At 45.3% G+C, this 18,993-nt stretch overlaps 2 protein-coding genes across 8 annotated transcripts in view; one reads left to right on the top strand and one right to left on the bottom strand.

The window, feature by feature from the left end:
• The first annotated feature begins 303 nt into the window (after window positions 1–303).
• On the top strand, window positions 304–6,135 carry slc60a2b (solute carrier family 60 member 2b). Of its 5 annotated transcripts, none has more exons than XM_086188635.1 (6): window positions 751–873; window positions 1,916–2,003; window positions 2,217–2,536; window positions 2,615–2,783; window positions 2,873–2,989; window positions 3,580–6,135. In XM_086188635.1, exons 4-6 carry the CDS (start codon window positions 2,618–2,620, stop codon window positions 4,878–4,880), a joined length of 1,584 nt encoding a protein of 527 aa, XP_086044761.1. In that variant the 5' UTR covers window positions 751–873; window positions 1,916–2,003; window positions 2,217–2,536; window positions 2,615–2,617; the 3' UTR covers window positions 4,881–6,135. The 5 variants fall into 5 exon arrangements, with proteins under 5 accessions (XP_086044758.1, XP_086044761.1, XP_086044760.1 ...); XM_086188636.1 differs by lacking the exon at window positions 751–873 and having other exon boundaries at window positions 892–2,003; window positions 2,217–2,295; window positions 2,416–2,536; XM_086188634.1 differs by having other exon boundaries at window positions 1,916–2,536.
• rev3l (REV3 like, DNA directed polymerase zeta catalytic subunit) overlaps window positions 5,957–18,993 on the bottom strand; it is a 56,626-nt gene continuing 43,589 nt past the window's right edge. For 2 of the 3 annotated variants that reach the window (XM_086188629.1, XM_086188631.1), the window contains 16 exons: window positions 17,419–17,608; window positions 16,608–16,722; window positions 16,376–16,491; window positions 14,993–15,111; window positions 14,367–14,485; window positions 14,129–14,270; window positions 12,783–13,027; window positions 11,587–11,695; window positions 10,754–10,960; window positions 10,325–10,434; window positions 9,747–9,861; window positions 9,400–9,537; window positions 8,823–9,013; window positions 7,926–8,172; window positions 6,837–7,052; window positions 5,957–6,336 (listed from right to left, as the gene is read on the bottom strand). In XM_086188629.1, coding sequence (XP_086044755.1) covers window positions 6,196–6,336; window positions 6,837–7,052; window positions 7,926–8,172; window positions 8,823–9,013; window positions 9,400–9,537; window positions 9,747–9,861; window positions 10,325–10,434; window positions 10,754–10,960; window positions 11,587–11,695; window positions 12,783–13,027; window positions 14,129–14,270; window positions 14,367–14,485; window positions 14,993–15,111; window positions 16,376–16,491; window positions 16,608–16,722; window positions 17,419–17,608 — 2,520 coding nt within the window. In that variant the 3' untranslated portion in view covers window positions 5,957–6,195. The remainder of the gene's footprint in view (window positions 6,337–6,836; window positions 7,053–7,925; window positions 8,173–8,822; window positions 9,014–9,399; window positions 9,538–9,746; window positions 9,862–10,324; window positions 10,435–10,753; window positions 10,961–11,586; window positions 11,696–12,782; window positions 13,028–14,128; window positions 14,271–14,366; window positions 14,486–14,992; window positions 15,112–16,375; window positions 16,492–16,607; window positions 16,723–17,418; window positions 17,609–18,993) is intronic. The other variant, XM_086188630.1, reaches the window with a different exon arrangement.

Here is an 18,993-nt window from a genome sequence, read left to right as displayed (position 1 = left end):
TTTTTCTGAAATAACTGCAGACAGGCAACAAGCTAAGGACAACAAACACAACCGCAACACTGACTAACTGCGATTCAAGATAGAATGAGCCAGAGGGAGGCTAGCTGCTCAGTTTGTTTCTGATTATTGCATAAATTAAGATTTGAAGGCGAACATCCTTCCAAGAGATACAACCCACTTGCCCTGCGACCCTTTACGGGTAAGCGGTGTCGATGTTGCGGTGATGTGTGGATGGAATCCCACTTTCCTCTGCGTCATTCGGAGTGTTTATACACCGAAGGAGCGCTCTTCCCAATAGACAATCTTCGTTAAACCTTCAGCCAGCCATAAATCTGCTGTTGACGTATAGAGAACCGTCGAGGCTGCAGCAGCGGCGGCCGCTGTCACTCCTCCACCATCCAGCTGTTAGACCATGATTGACCCCGCTACCTAGACTGGGTCAGCGGAACCGGGCCAGGTGGAGGAAGGAGGGGGAGGGGGGTTCAGCTACTGACACGAACAGCGGAGCGTAACGTAATCCAGCAGGCTGTTTTGTCGGACTCGCTGGTTAACTTTCATCACCAGCTGGTAGAACAGTCGGAGCTCCCAGCAGCGATGTCTTCCTCCGCCGCGCGAGTGGTGAAAAAGAAGCACGTTCGCTTCGCTAGCATGGAGGACGACGACGAGAACGACGAACAGGAGGAGGACACTCTGTTTGACAAGCGGAAGGACACCGGGCGAACCGGGCTGAAGAGTGTGCTGAAGGCGGCGAAAAGAACGACGAAACCGGGGTGCGACAGCCGGGTGGAGGTCGTCGGCGGAGGAAGGAGCGGGCTCGGAACCTGCGGCCGCTGGATGGTCACCCTCGCTCTCTGCGCATCCTTCCTCGGCTTGGTAAATAACCGAGAACCTTAGCTAAAGGTAGCGAGAAAGAAAACTATCAGGAAACGTTACCTGTTAGGTGAAGGTAGACCAGTTGTTGTAGAATTTTTTTTTGAGAAGCTGGGGTTTATTATTTGTAATATTATCATTGTTATTATAATTATTCTCTAGTTAAGATAATCTAATTATCCGCTCACAATTAGCATAGCATGCACCTGTTCACGCGCAGCCTCCAGCGGCTGGGATGTGGAGCGACGAGGGAGCGAGAAGGTGAGCTAGCGGCTGCTGGATGTTGTCATGGAGCGGCGGGTTGTTAGTTGTGGTTTACAGCAGTCGACACCTGTAATTAGACCTTAAACCTCCCTGTGCAAATAATTGTGTGTATGTTGCATTTTAATCCCACCTGCCAGATATCTTGTTTCTTTGGGGGCTCAACTAAAGAACGCATCAGAACCACCTATCGTCCAGTTACCAGTTCTCTGCAGGTCTGTTGAAACAAGCTGCTGTATCCGGCTGCTGAGACTGGATTTACTGGTAAAACTTGCTCCTCCAGCGGCAAACCATGACCAGGAAAATAGCATCAAGAAGTAAAAAGACAAATGTGGTCAAACCTAAAGTGAAAAGGGCAAAACCTCCTCTGACGAGGTCGATTCTGTGTTTATCAGTACTACAGTATTACATTTGTACTCAGTACTGGTCTATCAATCAGATGACACCCATGAACTTTGCTCTTACTTTGATCACAACTACAGACCTGCAATATTTTTTAAAAAATCTTTTTCAGTTTTTATACTATCATGGTAGTAATATCTCTTCAGAGACATACAAATGCACCAATGGGTTGTTTCTCTCTCTCTCTCTCTCTCTCTCTCTCTCTCATGCAATCAGACAATATGACACCAGGGCAGCTTTTTGAAAACTCAAAGGGTGATGTAGTGGTCTGAAGGAGGAGGAAGGAAAGGAGGAAGCAAATGTAAACCTTGATGAGGTGGAAGTTACTTTGTGACTTTGACCCGTCGGTGTCTTCATTGCCAGTCTGCCTTCTTTCTACCAGGTCCTATTCAGGAGTTCTCAAAGTGTGGTCTGGAGAACCGTCGTCCTCTCAAACAGGAATGATTTAATTTGACCTCATAGCATCTCTGGTACCAGCTTTTGTATATATTTTTCATCATGAGAAACGTAGATTCCTTGTAAAAGCATAGAACATTGTGTTTCTCATTTTGATTATTTTTTTGCTTTCTTGCTAATCGACTCCTGGATTTCTTTCCATGTTTTGGAAAGAAATCAAGAGGTTTATTGGCAAAGAAACCCTGGATGAAATTGAATATGTACAGCTTCTGTAATTTTACCTCAAGACAGGACCACTAGAACAGCTCATCACTCCCCCTAGTGGCCAGGGATACTTCCACTCAAGTCTTTTCAAACACTCAAAAGGTATTTTTCCTCTCTTAAATGTGAAGCGGTTTGCAGCAGTTGGGCACTTTCCTCCTAATGTTCTTGTCGGGTTTTTAGAGCTTGGATTTGGTGTACATTTCTAAAACGTGTACCTCTCAGGACCCGTGTAGAAGTCCTTTTTGGTTCCAGGGCTGTAACAATGGCCGATATGCCTCTAACATCTTTGTCAGTAGGACAAAAAATTGGCAGTTGAAGTCAGTCCTCCACATCTTTGCAACCGGTGAGCTGATTGTATGATGATGACGTGCAGATGTAGCAGAGATCCCACCATCATGGGTCTTCCTGATCTCTTTCCTAGGGGATGAGTATCTCAGTTCTCGGCCCCACATTTGAGGATCTTGCTTTGAATGTCAAGAGGAACATCAGCAACATCTCCTACATCTTCGTTGGCCGCTCTGCAGGCTACATCGGTGGTTCCCTCGTAGGAGGCATCCTCTTTGACTGCATGAACCCCCACGTCCTTCTAGGTACCCTCTCACCCACATGGCACCATTGTACGAGTGTTTGGGCTCATCTGGTATTTCATAAATCTGCCTCGTCTCTTCTCTTCCTCTAGGATTTTCTCTGCTGGTCACAGCATTTGGAATGTGTGTGATCCCTTTCTGTCAACAGGCACTGCTTCTGACTGGGCTCATGTCCAGCATCGGCATCTCTATGGGGGTTCTGGACACGGGTAAGACCAGATACGTGAGTGCTGTGAGAACACGATGCTGTTAGCCTTCTCTGTGGAACCTCACACGCACACTGGAGGTCTGTTCACTTACTCTCCCTGATTAGACCTCACCTTCTCAGACCGATGCATCATTAGTTGACTTTAATTTAAATGGATGTATGTAATTTTCAACAACTAATCTCGTACAAAATCAGGAAGTTTCCATCCACTATGATGAATATTCGGGGGTGGCTCATGTTTCTATCTCTCCTTCCTTTCACGCTTCATCTCTAATTTCCTTCAGTTCATATTGAAGCTTGTGTGGAAGGATTCATCAGGAAACCTTTACTTCATACACAGCAGCCACTTTGCCCTCGAATGTTACACTGCATCAAGTCTCTTCATTTCACTCAGTTCAATTTTTGCAGTGTCTAATTTACTCCAAGGTTTTTTATTAAACAACACATCAACCGCTTTTGGAAAGATGAAAAAAAAACAAAACAAAAAACCCTCAAGTGAGAGTGTATGTTGCAGCCAGGACATGCAGTAGATTATCAGCCCGGCAGATTATGAGTGTTGTTGGTGTGACAGTGTTTCTCTGCTGTTGGCAGGTGGCAACGTCCTCATCTTGAACACTTGGGGCGAGCAGGCCGGCCCGTACATGCAGGCTCTGCACTTCAGCTTTGCTGCCGGCGCTTTTGTGTCCCCCATCATTGCTAAGCTGCTGTTCGGACCTAACGTGAACAGCAGCAGCACAGCAACACTGACCAACTTCACACCTCCCGTCACCACGGGGCAAGCCACCAAAGCCCCCGACGCTCACATGATCATCCGCTACATCCACAGCGGAAGCAGTACCCTCAGGTCCATGTGGGCCTACATCGTGATTGGCTCGTTTGTCCTCCTCATCTCCTTCCTGTTCTTTGTGCTCTCGTTCCGTAGTAACATGTCGCGTGACAAGGCTCGCACATCATCAGCGAAGCCCCTAGTGGCCAGACACCATACAGCTCTTGTCACTCTGCTCTTCTTCTTCTTCTTTGCCTATGTTGGTGCTGAGGTGGCCTACGGCTCCTTCATCTTCACCTTCGCCAAGGACTACGCTCACATGCATCAGTCCCAAGCAGCCGGACTGAACTCCTTGTTCTGGGCGACATTCGCTGCCTGCCGGGGACTTGCTATCTTCTTTGCAGCCTGCATGTACCCGGGCACCATGATCCTACTCAGCCTGGTGGGCTCCACGGTGTCCTCGCTGCTTCTCTGCCTCTTCAGCCAGGAGAAGGTGGTGCTGTGGGTTTGCACAGGCCTCTATGGGGCATCCATGTCCACCACCTTCCCGAGTGGCATCTCATGGTTGGAGCAGTACACCACAGTGACGGGCCACACAGCTGCGGCTTTTGTGGTCGGCGCAGCTCTTGGCGAGATGGTGCTGCCTGCCTTGCTAGGCTTCCTGCTGGGGAAATTCCAGGACCACCCCCTGCTGATGTACCTGTCCCTCATCACTGCCACCTTCACCTCCATCCTCTTCCCAGTAATGTACAAGTTGGCTTCGGCCCCCGGAGGCCAGAGCAGGAAACCTCGCAGTAGAGGCCGACCTGACGCCGATGACAGTGAATACCGTCAGGCACTGTTGGACTCAGGAGCCAATGATGAAGAAGAGGAGAACGAGGCCGATCAGTGGAACGACGCAGACTTTGAGGTCATTGAGATGGATGACACAGCAAGTCTCATGAATTCACCTAGCAAGACCTCCTCTCCTCCTGATGTCACTGGTCTAACTGGAGGTTCCTCTCCCTCCAAGTCCCAGCTGACAGAACCAGTAGGTGGAGCCTCTTTCTCAGACATCCTCTCCCTGGCAGGAGACTCACCCCGACGCAAGCTGCTGCTCTCTCTGGACAGAGAGAAGAGAGACTAAAGGAAGCCTCAATGCATGTCCCTGAACCAAAAAACTTTTGCGTGCAGCAAATGACAAACTGATGACATGACTCTGGTGCTGTCCTGGTTCAAAGGTCAGCAGAGGCCATCCCAGGACTAGAAGGAATTCAGTGCCTTGCTTGAGGACACTTTTGTTTTTTTGACAATGTGGTCTGAACCAGGGTCGCCCTCTTCATCATCAAGGCGACCCACAGCCAATGTTCATTTTGCACTATTGCAGTGATTTTGTGTGTGATAAGATGACGGACGATCTCTACAGTTATGAATATGTGGTTTGTTTCAGTCCTGTACTGTGAATTTGCTGTAAGCTGTCATGTGACTTGTGGAGGAGCTTGTGTCACTGTGATCCATATCTTTTGAACACTTTCCAACCAGTGAAAGAAGGCCTCTTAATACATGGACTTTTTATTATATCAATCTCAAATTTCCACCCACAGCAACGTCCATTAAAATCAAACAAAAACACCTCCTTCATCATTAGAATTTTTTTACATTTATACAAATACACAGATCCTGGTACAGCTAGATGGGGAGTAGAAGTTTGGATCCTGACGTGGGTTGATGAGTGGGTTTCTGCACAGAGAATTGAAAATGTACACAAAACCATAGATGCACAAGGAAATAATAGACTCTTCATGGCATAAATTATCAAAATGCAGTATTGCAACGGTCCCAGGTTAAAAACAACTATAATGATTCCATACTCATTAGATGAGTATGAAGTGTCAAATCTGCCGAAATGGACATCGATACAATCAAGGTTAAAAGAAACATGAGCGATGGCGTTCCTCAACAGAATTAAAGTGATGTCACTGCATTCATGGCCGGAGCTGTAGTCCGATGTTAATACACAGTGAGATTATAGACTAGGTTTACAGGAACTATTTACAGCAGACTGCCGATAAAAAAGTGAAGGAAAGTCTCTTAGTGGTTTGAACGTCCACTGACTTCAACCTGCTACAGCGCATGTGACATACACGTTGTGCCTGTTGCCATGTCAGCCGCTGATGAAGATGGCAGCACACGAGCATGAGGACAAACACAAGGCCTATGAAAGGGTGGGTTTGGGGTGGGGTCACTCCCCACAGGAGGCCCGAACCAGACAAGTCTGTACAGGCGGGGAAATACTTGTATAACAAATAACAGTTACAAGACAGAGTGAAAACCCAACAGGGTTCAATTGAAGCACCATTGAAACAAGTACGACTGGATGGACAATCAAGCACTGAGATGGAGGGGGGGTGGGGGTGGGGGGTCAGACCACCGATTAGCACCAAATCAGTGGGGGGCTCCAATCAGAACTGCTCCAGTAGCTGTCGGAGGTAGGGTGCCTTGGAGAGCTGTCTGTTGACCCGGGACAGCTTGTAGAGAGCAGGACAGTCCAGCGACACACAGGGCACCTGTCGCTCAGCACAGCCGCTACAGTTCTTACAGATCTGAAGACACACACACACACACACACACACACACACACACACACACACGCTGGATAAGGACACTGGCATTGTCTTTTCTTGATAAACGACATGTTGACTGCTTGACATTCAGACACTCAATCGTGTAACCAGTGACAGCAGGAAGGTGACTTCCCAACCTGCAGGGTGTCACCTAACAATGTTCTCTGGGAAATGTTTGTGTACCTGAGACCTTCACCATCTCATTCGAGAACAGCGTGACACTGTGTTCATCTCAAATTTCCATATTACACTTTGGAGAGAAGACGCACATTGCCACTTCCACCTTCAGAATTAGAACTCATTCGTTTGCAGTTTAATAATATGATTTTGAATTTAAGAATAGAAGCCACTGAAATTATGTGAACATGTGGGCACTTTTTATTTCCATCAGTGGAAGATGGTTTTATCAAAGTAAACATGAATTGGGCTTTTTGGGTATTTCCTCTATTTGCCGATCTATATTTCAGTGCTCCTCTGACCTGCAGCAGCTGGTCCTGCTGGCTCTCCCACTGTCTCATGTCCTGGTAGAGTGTGACAGCAACACGCTGGGGATCGGCGCGGCACCGCGAGCACACGCCCAGCTGGGTCAGCTCGTCACACACAGGGCAGTGAAGCGTGGTGAAGTACTGGGAGATGGTTCCCTTCCTCCCCGATTCCTCTGCACCAAACGCTGCAGAGCAGGAGGCCTTCTGGATCTGCGGACGATAGAATGACTTCAAACACTGACACAAAAGCCATCAACTCCATTCACTACACAGCTCTACTAGCGCCCCAAAACTCAGGGTACCTTTAGTGTTATGTGAAGTTTCCACTTTTTTCATGATTTAGTTTTTGTCCTATCATGGTTTTAGTGTAAGTTTATCAGGTTCAGGTGTCACCGTATCAGCACAGGTCAAATGGTTTTTATATGAGGGATCAAATACCTGCCAACCTCATTTCAGATAGCAGCAATGACATGTGTTTAGGGTTATTTTAAACTCTACATGTTGGTCTAAAATACTCTTCTTTAAAATGCGATCGTGTGGTTTTACTGCTTTCACCCCTTTCTTGAGGAAGTGCAGTGAGAAGTGAATATACTGTAAAAGAAAAGAAGGTAGTAAATTCCAGCATGCACACAGTAACATGTTAGCTATTCCTGTCAATTTTCACGCAACTTAAACCCCAGAAAAATATTAAATAAATCAATCTGAACCAACATTTTTGAAACATTCTGAAAACTTTTTTCCCGTCCAGTGAACTTTGTCATCTCCTGTCATTCATTTTTATTCTGCTCCCTGCTCCACCAGCAGAGGGCGCATGTGCTCCACCACTAGAAGCTGAATTCACTATTGACACAAAGCAGCTCTGCAGTTTGATGAGACTCAGTGGATCATTTTTCTTTGTCCTTTGTTCTCGCTCCCCTGGCTGACTGGAAAGACCCTCCCAAAACAAGCATTTTCCGAACTGTCACATGAAGCTCTTAAAGCCAGTAAATAAATGTCGAAACTTCTTCCTGATTTCTCTGTCTACCTTCCCTTTCTTTCCTCTTTGACTTCATTTCCTGTATGTGTGGGTGTTTGCAGCCTCACCCTGGGGAGCTCCTGGTACCAGCTGAACACGTCTACCCCAATCAGCTGGAACATTCGAGCCAGTGGCGGCAGGATCTGCTTGGTGATGTAGTAGGTAGCATTGAGGCGCAGACTGGGGTCTTGTAGTGCTTCCATTGGCCGACGCACCAGCTGGATGAGGGGAACGCCGGGCAACCCATACACAATCACATAGGGCACCCGCTCGCCCACACGTGGCTCCAGCCGACGGTCATACGCCATCATGCGCCTGGTCAGTGATGAACCACAGCACAAAGGAGCGGTGACCCAAACATGGAACGTTTAGAAATGTCAATGCAGCGAGGCCATTCAACATGTCTGCTTCTTTGTGCAAGCAAATGATGAACTTTACTCTACTTCATGAATGAGGCTGAATATCTCGCTGTTACACGTGCCTCTGAGATCTGATTTTCTCACCCATTACAAGCTGGGTTGCTAGGCAACAGACTCAGGTACTGTACATGCAGGCTACTGCAGCCAGACCATGAGCACTGTGGAGACGCAGTAATTGGATTCATACTGAGAACTATAACTGTAGTTGCCAGCAGGGTCTTTCTCACTTGGTTTTCTGCTGAACACACACACACACACACACACACACACACACACACACACATTTATCAAGCTACACACTTCCTGTGTTCTACTAGCATGGTGTCCTCTGCATTTGGCTTGGTTGATAGAAGGATCAGATCTGACGCCATCACCCTCTTCTAATGCTAAAGATGCTAATGATGTCATTTAGGTCCCTAAACTTGCTTCACATTACAACCAAAACAGCTCTAAATAGGTGATTTTTAAATTTAAATTTTTTAATTATTTTTTTTACAATGCAAATTCCCCAGTCCAACCCCTGCAAGCACATACACAGGCACACACCTGCTGAGCTCCAGCGCAGGGACGCAGGCTCCGGGCCGGTATGAGCTGCTGCCTCGGTATTCCTTTGCGAAGGTCAGGTCCTGCATGCTGGCACGTCCATCCAGGACTTTAACACACTGACGCTGAACAAACTGCTTCACTTGGCTGATATCTCGTGTTTCAAACAGCAGCTTAATGGAACGCTCCAGAATCTAAGGAGGACACGGACAAACACAGGGGCAGACCGATGTTAGTGAATAACTTGAAAAACCTTCAGCATAGCAAGGAACAAGATGATATTCATGTGAAGAAAAATTAATCAGTGGTGCAATTATCAATCCTGATCAATCAATCTGACTCTAATTAGAGGAGGTGTGTGTGTGTGTGTGTGCGTGTGCGCGTATACGATTCAACGAGTGGAAATGTCAGATCGTAGGAGTCAAGACACAAACACAGACATCTCTCTTAGCAGAAGGGACCTTTTCCCTGATTGAGATGAGTGAAGCGCTCATAGTAAACCAGAGCAAGAAGAGAGCTAGAACAACTGTGATTGGTTCAGAGCACAGAGAAACAGGGGGAGGGACTGTTTGCCTGTTACCTTGGAAACAGCCGGGCAGCCATCGCGGCGCACCGTCTCAATCCCTTTGGCATCAAACACTGGCTCCTTTTGGTCAAGGCTCTCATACATGTAGCCCACATAGCGCTTCTTTGTCTGTAGCACACAGGGTAGGTACAACTGACGTGCACGCACGCACACACACACACACACACACACACACACACACACACACACACACACACACACAGTAGGGATCAATATTTACCTCAGAATGTGCCAATATGTGCAGATGGAGGGATGAACACAAATCCAAAGGAAAGAGAACAGACATATTGCACATGAATATGCTGTTTGTGTGTGTGTGTGTGTGTGTGTGTGTGTGTTACCTTCTCAAACTTGAGCTTGACTGGCTTTGGGTTGGTTGCGGTCACTGCATCTGCAATCTCGTTGCCTATCTTGAAGGCCTGCTCTTTGGTGGCTCCCTTCAACAAAACAAACATGCTACAACACACACACACACACACACACACACACACACACACACACACACACACACACACACACACACACACAGCTCATTACTCTACGTCACCATCATTTCTGTCAGTTCCTAGCCAGGTCACCCCTCTGGTATGCGGGTATAAAAACATTTCCTGTTCAGGTCCAGAGGGGTCAACATTGTTTTCTAGGTCACGTTACGGCCCTCAGCACGGACACAAGTGACAGAAACGTCTCTCTGCCACAAACTGTAAAAATAATGAATATTCTTACGAGCCACATGTTTCATATGACAATGTGTCAGTGTGCAATGAACCTAAGAGAATTAGCAGAAAGTTATAAGTAGGGCAAAACAACACCATGATACAACGAGCACAGTGATGTTGGACCAAATCAGCAGAATACAGGGTTCTGGTGTGCGTGTGTGTGTATGTGTGACCAGGACACAACAGCTAGCAACACTTACCTGTCGGTGTCTCCATACACAACACGCGCTCCCCATTTTTTAGTGTCATTGACCAGCTTGATGGCTCTCTCCAAGGTCTCTCTGGCTTTGTGGACAATGCTGTCCCCCACCTGCACACAGCAGCCAATTAGAGTATGAAGTGAGTGCTATTATACAAGATTGTACAAATATGGATGGTTAAGGAAATTTCAGGTGCACAAAGTGGTATTTTTTCTCTAAAATACCAGCAAGAATTCCAGAGGTAATGCAGCACTAGTGTGCTTTTCTGAAAGAAGCATTGGTGTTTAGGGGAAATCTTTGAAACAGGCAGACCTGGACACATTTGTCCTCACGTTGTGAAATCACAAGGTTGTGTTGAATGTTCTCAGTTCAAAACTTTTTGATGGTGTTAGTCCTCTTCACTTTCACGATGTGTGTTTGTGAGCTTACCTCCACGCTGGGCATGCGTCCAGAGTAGTTGGCGGCGGTGTAGCCAAAGGTGACGTTGGCGATAAGCTTGAGTCCGAGCTGCCGGGCATCCAGCAGCTTCATCAGGGCTTTGTCCTGCTTGTAGGCCTTCATGGACTGCTTCACCATGATGCGTGTGTTGAGGATTTCCTCCAGCATACTGGGAAGGACTCCTTTACGAACTGAGGACTGGAGCAAAACCACAGACAGGCGTTATGTCTGTGGACATTCTCCTACGTTACGTCCATTCATCCCTCAGAGGAACACGTCTGTTCACAGGTGTTAGAGCTCAAGTCAACTTCACCTGTCTTATCGCTGCTAAATACGACAGGAGAACTCTTCATGTATGGTGTCAAGTCTTTATAACCACCATGCTCTTTTATTTGAGGCAGTGAAAATGCAGGTTTGCAATGATAATAATATTGTTCATTTCAATATCCTGTCCCCCATCCCATTTGAATAAGGAACACCTCTGAGTAGAACACAGCAGTTTAACAGAGCCGCAAACTACAGCCGGCAAAATAACCGCAAACATATGAAAGCCAGAACTATCGGGTGGCTTTTCGTGGCTGGTGCCTCAAAGGAAGTGCAGGATGTGGTGATCAAAGCAGTCAAAGATTTTAAGGGAGGTTTTTGAGGCCACAGTCACACATGGCACCTCAACAGTACAGCACAAGTTTAAATAAATCAACATCTGTCATGTCAGGTCTTCACATTAATAATACACAGAAGACAACAGTCTTCCTTTGGCCAAGAGCTTTTCCAGGACAACGTTTAGCGCCTGGTTATAACTTATCAGGGGTCAAAGGTTGTACCTTGACGAAGGCGATGCCGTTGGGTGACACAGTGATGTCATTTCGGAGCTGGTAGAGGAGGTCAGGAGGAACCCGCAGGGAGGTGCATCCGAACTTAAACTCGTCTGACCTGAAATGGAGATGCGCATCAGGACACTGTTCAAGAAAATGAGTCCTTGTGTCACTTCCTCTTCTCACATTGTCGCTACAGTGAATCACTGAGGATGTAAAGTCTGGTGAGTCAGTATCAGATTTGACTTCATATGTAGATGCTGCTTCATTTTACAACAAGATCATCAAGGATCGGAAAACACTGGATTAGTTTCAAAAACAAAAACAAAAACACACCCATCACTCATTGACAATAGCTCATTTTAAGATATGAAATAAATCAAATTATATGCATATAGCAGCTAAGTATTGTGGGAATTCATCCTGTGGCGTGGCATGGCATCTGCGTCATGGTCTCATGTGTGTACACTCCTAGATGTATTATGATCAATCTTTTGTGGACTCAATCTCACTCTCCTTCATCCTTTGTGGACTTCTTGTGTTCACTTGCATCTACAGTAGGACAGAGCTAAGGTCATTATAGTGGCCGTCCCTTGCTGTGCCTTAAATTCGATTAGTGCACAAAAGGAATGCTGGGGTCCTTTCACGTGTCCTGACAGACACACCAGAGTGAATGTCCATTCTTCAAGTCAGCTAATCCAGCCATCAGCCTTCCTTCATTTCAGGTACTGTAAAAGAAACAGTGCTGCAGTTCCAGAGACACAAGTAGTGCACTAGTACTGCAACTTATGTGGATACTTTGGAACTGCAAAGTTAAGTCCCCCCCGCCCCTCCACCTCCCCTCTGCTGAGAGTGGAGAAAGAGAGAAGAGCATGAAGCTAGTGTTTGTCTGCCAGGGACCTCTCTCTTTTTTTCTTTTACCTTGGGGTACCAGACATATGCATGTTGGAGCTGAGAGAAAGGTTCATGGCTCCTGCTGTTGCTAAGCAACCACAATGATCCTCCTTAAAAAATTTAAATATTTCCAACCATGTAGCACTGGCTGCTCTAAGCTGGGAACAACATGCCCAGCTCTCAGCCTGTCTGCTCCATTAAAAATAATGAGGGAAGGCAGGCTGAGCTGGAAGGAGACTTTCCTGGCAGACATGCAATGCAACCTACTTCCAAGTACACTCAGTGGCCATGTAGGCCTGTCATGTCCTTACGTTCCCAGGCTGTCCACGTGGCCCAGGCAGGTGGAGAAGCAGTAGTTGTATGCGATGATGATGGAAGGGTAGAGCGACTGGAAGTCCAGAACAATCACAGAGTTGCTGTGGAAGCGGGACTCCGGTTCCATCACGAGGGGGATGCACTCTGGTGCCCTCTGCTGAGCTCGCTGCTGGATGCTGGGCGTCACAGGAATGTAGTTCAGCGGTTTGGCCACGCGTAACATCATGGACTCAACACGGTACTGGAGAGAAAGGAACGGCATGATCACTATTTTATTTTGTATTTGCTGCATCAGTTAATAGGCTTTTTTTCAGAGAAACACATGATCTGATGAAGATGGGGGATAAATAGTGAACAAAAAACTGACATCACGCAGACAAAAATAAACAACACACACACACTTGAACTGGAGTCAGCATCCTTAAAATGTACAAATAATATCCGTGTTTGCTCTGTCTTGCTCACAAGCTGGCCCTTTAATCTGCTAATCGCCAAAGTTGTCCGTCTGTTATTCGGTGCTGGAACATTTGGGTGTTGTGGGTTTAACAAAGCTTTTTATGTTGTTTATTAGCTGCAGCTGGCTCTCATAGCCACATGAGCAGGTTCTGCTAGAGCTGTGAGACTCCACCAAAACCATTAAGTGGCTGGTCATAAAACAAAGACATTAAAACTCTCTGTAGAGGAGGCTGAGGTGGTAATTCTAGGTGATTTTTATCACTACAAGTAAAACTTCCCATCAAATGATATTTTTTTTCAAGAATGCAGCTTCAAACAGCGATAATATACGAATAAAACGTTACAGAGCAGGCTTCCTGAATCTGTACAAATCTCATGTATCACATGCAGAACACTATCATTACCATAATTAACTGCAACCCTCTAGGTTTATAGTGACAGAGAGGCAGTGCAGTATGCAGTACCATGTTTGTATCCTTAGTGAAAAAATTGTGCTCAAAACAACTTAGCACATGAAGCCTTCAAGAAACGTGACTTTTTTTACTTAAGGCAAGCAGTGTGGAGGCATTTTATGGTTTTATTACGCGTTTTTAAAAAAAAAAATTTTGGGACTTTTAAAATTTGGTCACCATTCACTTCAATAGTCTGGAAAATTATCGAAACACCTATTCAAAAATTTAACCAGACCTTCCATCATCATGAGGCTGAGTAGATAATGGCTAAATTTACATTTTTAGGGAAACTATCACTTTAGAGCTACAGCATAAACAAATATGTACAATTCAGAATGTCAGAAATATGTGATGTTTCCCTCTGAATGCTTAATAATTTTTTTTTCTAAAAAAAAAAAGAAAAAAAGACTTGACATCATATGTAACGAAAATACCTGCGATCCTCGGGTCAGAACGTGGAAGAACTGGATCCCGAAAAGTCTTGCCAGCTCGCTTGTTCTTCCAACGATGTCATTTTGCTGCAGAAGCTGCATGGAGCCACGCACCCGGCTCACATAGTGGTCCACCATCTTCCACCTAACGCAGCCACACAAGATGAGTCATTACGTACCATGACAAGCCGTCACAATAATCTGTGCTCATGCCTTGATTCTGTGCAGTGTTGAAACAAACCTGTAGAGGTCAGTGTTGTGGTCAAACCAGTCCGACAATGTTCGGGGGCTGTACAGAGGAAAGCGTTGATGGAGCACATGGAAAGCCACGTTCTCAAAGCTGTAGTTGTTCAGTGTCACCTGAAGAGATTAAAAAAATATACTTTACCATCAATAAAAGTGAGAAGCTGAGATGGGTATGAAAAGTCAGTTTTGTTTGAGAAGATTCCTAACAGAGTGAAATGACCAGGAAGAATCTCCTGAGAAAGCCATTAAGTCACATGGCTATGTAGGCGTGCTGTACTACTGATGAGCTCACAGCCTACAGGCAGCAGGATCCATGCAGACAGCAGCAGGAACCTCAGACAAACCACTGAGCAAACACAAATTAAACTTTAAAAACTCCTCAACTACTAATGGATGGGAGACAGCAGAACCAGGTCTGTCAGTGTATCAGGCAGAGTTGTTTTCATATTTATAAAAAATGATCAAAATAAGGCTTAACATGAAAAAGTGTCATTATAGCAACCTAAAAGAACCTAGCAATGGTGGGGAAGACGATGGGTTACAAACTAAAAACGAAACATCAGTGGTGATGGTGACACCAGGGCGTGGAAGAGGTGGAGCAGGTCAAGCCAGGACACTTGCCTCAGTTTTCATCATCCTCCAAAGGTTGAGGGTGATGCGTCCGATGACATTTATCTCAGTCATGGTGTCGGCTCCGTATTCATCCCGATCTGCAGTGAAGCGATTCTCTTTGGAGTCACCTGAGGACACGCAGAGAGCCAGACAGCCAGTTACAGAAGAGGAGGGGAGCTGCTGGAGGCTTCGTATTCAGCTGGTGTGCAGATGTAGACTCATCAGCACACACAAGGAGACACCCAGAAACACATGCCAACACTGCACCTACACACACCACTGTGTATTCTGATGCACACTGTGTGCACAGGTACAGACATACACACAGCCCTCCATCGTGCACACACATGACCTGGAATTAATGATTTCTTCCAGACAGCACATTGCTCAAACACTTGCTACAAAAGAGAAAGGCAACCACACACACTACAGCAGAGAAGTCGCTCTACCTCTCAGCAGGATCCACATTCAGACTGGGAGTTTCAATAATTTATGGACAGTTTGTTCTGCAAATGTGCATGACTTTGAAGTTAAAAGAATATCATGGACTGTGGTAACTTTATAGACACTTAAAGTGCATCATGCTTTCTAAAAAAGACAAAGAACTTTAAAAAATTCAGCAGCTGAGTGTCATAATTATTCTAAAATGTTGAGATTTACTCGGGTTAGGAAGTGAACTACTGTACTTATGGGTGTCATGCCCAAACTGCAACATCTGCAGGAATTTATTGACACTTGAGGTTTCTATGAGGAGCATTTTAAGCTCCTTAACTCATTTGTCTTTGGAGTCCATTGGCCACAATGTGTGAGCACATGACTATTAGTTAAAAAGAATCCTTCCTGATGTAATTAGACATGGGACCAGACACCAGATTTTGTTTACATGCGTTTTCCCTATTCAGACAAATCAGTTGTAAGAGTTTGATTAGAGAATGACTCTCCCATATCAGTGCTGAGGTCTGTAAACAATAAATAGTTGAAAGTGAAGTTTATCCATGTCATCCATGAAATGTGAGCATATGTTGAAATTGTTGGCGAAATTGTTAAAAAAAACAAACAAACAAACAAACCAGCAAAAGAACAGTTACACCAAAGAACACATATTTCTAAAGAATATTGTGACCAGGATTCCCCCCGAAAGTCGATGATGCTATGAAAGCTTGATCGAACCACACATACATGTGTTGTCTCATTATTCCGACTGACAAATCTATGAAAGCCAACATTGTATTTCGGAAATTCAAATCTTCCATTACGTCCAGCTGTCTTCTGGTGATGTTTTTGGAGGGAAACCCAAGAGTCAGGTCCAGCCCTACAAACCTGACTTCAACATTCAAATACATTTGTGTCCTCTACATATGTAAGAGCACACATGATGACTAGGTGTCTCACCTGGCACTCGTGACAACTGTTGACACAGGTCTACCCCGAGCACTGCAGCCCGCTGAAGGAGGTAGCCCCAAGAGTGCATCTGCACCTCATACCCCAGCAGGATATCTGGGTCAAACCTGCCAAAACATGGAAGTACAGAAAGATCAGATTATAAGACAGACACTGGCTGTTTTTGGGGAATTTAAGTTGTGACCTCTGTTCAATTACGGTATAAAGTATTTTGGACACATACCTCCGAATGACAGTGACCAACTCCTGAAACAGCATCTTCTCATCAGTGGCATATGTCACCTGCAGCCCAGAGACACCTGATCTGACCAGGAGTGGCGCTGTTCCTCTGTGAACTGCTGGAAGCATTTCAACAGCTTTGTCAGTCTGACTGTAAACAGGCTGACACCACATGAACTTTAGAGTTGGACAGTTCACCAAATTCAATTTTTTGTTACATTTTTGGCCTGAAATGATTATGAAAAAAAGAGAGAGATAAAACGATTAGTGTGTCAGATTCCACTTCGTAATGGTGCTTGTTATTGTGAGGAAATGGCAGAGAGCCTTTGGTCAACAAGAAGAATAAAATAAAAACGATTAGAAACATTTTTGCTTTTGAGAACTCTGACAAAGGAAAGGCAAGGAAACATGCTGTCTCCAAAGTCACTGAATAATCAGCCATCCATCCATCTATCTATCCCTTTTCTACCACTTATCCTGCTAAGGGTTGCGGGGAGGGGGGGGGGCCCTATCCCAGCTGCTTTCAGGCGAGAGGCGGGGTTCACCCTAGACAGGTCGCCAGTCAATCGCAGGGCCAACACAGGGTTCGAACCCAGAACCTTCGTGCTGTGAGGCGACAGTGCTAACCACTGCACCACCGGGCCGCCCCCTAAATAATCATATTATTTATAATTGTGATCTCAATATTGACCAAAACAATTGTCACAGCCCTTCTTTTAACAATAATACAGTCAACTCCAACTAAAGTGAGCAAAGTTGCGCACAATCATAAACATCTTCAAATTAAGTGGCATTTTGCAAACAGCAGCTTTCACCTTGGTCATATCTTTGGTGGTCTTTGTCCACCACAATAGCACCTGTCAGCTGGCTGGTGTCTTCGTGGGAGGGGGCGTCAGAACTGAAGCAGTAGAATAAGGCACATATGGGGTCAAATTCAGGGTCAGCTTCAAGGTCTCGTCGGGTTCGTGCATGGAGCTCCATGCCCATTAGTGTTAGGTACTGGACCTGAAGACCAAAAGGTGAAAAGGAGAAATCAATTGGAATCAAAAACATTTGGACATTGTTGGTGATTATGGTGTTTGTCAATAAAGAACAAAGTGGACCGCGAACGAAGATTTTCCTTGTGGACTAATTAGTAACTGCACATTTGCAATAGCAATTTAATTATTCAAATATAGATTTTGGGGATGTCCATATACTGTAGTCTGAATTGAAGGGCTGAGAAGAAATAAGTACCACTGTTAACATTGTAGACGAACAGAAACCTGTAATGATGACCCCTTGTAATATCAATTTTATGCTTGCTAAGCACATACTTTGAAAATGAATATTTATCAGCTGCATTAAGATGAAACGCCAGATGACAGTGATGGAGGTTTTGTAATGTCATACTAAGCATGGCCCCACCCCTTTAACAACTGACACCGCACTCAAAAGGGTGGGGCATGTAGTAGCAATGACATCACAATTTGATTGGATGGCTTTGATGTTTTGTGATTCACACAATGGCCCCCCTGCTTAAAAAGTGGCACTCAGACTCGTTAAACATTTTGTCAGTTGAATCTCTTGAGGTTTGTCTCGTACAATGTTAATGTTACATCAAACGTCTACTCATCTTTTTTTCTGCAGTATTGGGAACCTCTTACAATCTGTAAGAGCCTACCACAATGTGAACACGTCTGTGTTTTTAAATAACTAAAAAGGGGTACAATCCTATTTCATTTTGGAGCTGCAGTGCAGTGTATTGATCCATGCAGTTCCGCTCTCTCTCACTTACACAAATGCAGTGATAACAGAGTGCAGTCCGCCCCCCTGGTTGCTTGTGGACATGGACAGATGATCAACTACAACACCATTATCTTTAGTCTCAGTGATCAGGTTCATAGTATCCCACAGACACATGAACCCAGCGCACAGCAAAGTAGTCACAGGAGGAAAATAATTCATGCCATTGAGCAATTCAGCTCCGCAGGCACAGATGAGCTCGGCTGAGCTTTCAGCGTGAGTTAAAGAAAAATCTCACACGTGCGTCCTCCTCTCCACTGTCAGCCATGTGAGAGTGAGCAAATTAAATTCATGGTTTTTGGTTTCCTTCCTATATTTGGTCTGTTTTCTTTAATGCTTTAAAGTGCTCCAGGGTTCACATGGAGGACAACCAAGATCCTCATTTTCATGTGGACCACAGTTTGGATGAGATTCCACATCAGTCCAGACGATCTGACGGAATGCGCAAAGGTTCTTTGAAGCAGACCAAAGAGCTCAGATGTGAAACAAAGGTGAGTCCGTCTGTTCATAATCTTGTTTCATACTGAGTTTCAATTTTCAACCAACAACCAGCACGACTCATCAAAATTGGCTAAATATGACTTTTCAACTATTAAGGCACAGCC

The sequence above is a fragment of the Aulostomus chinensis genome, chromosome 20, assembly GCF_037954235.1.
Source record: "Aulostomus chinensis isolate RoL2024-O1b breed Wild chromosome 20, RoL_Achi_v1.0, whole genome shotgun sequence".
Taxonomy (NCBI): domain Eukaryota; kingdom Metazoa; phylum Chordata; class Actinopteri; order Syngnathiformes; family Aulostomidae; genus Aulostomus; species Aulostomus chinensis.
Note: the sequence above shows the minus strand (reverse complement) of the source record. Positions and strands in the feature narration are given on the sequence as shown.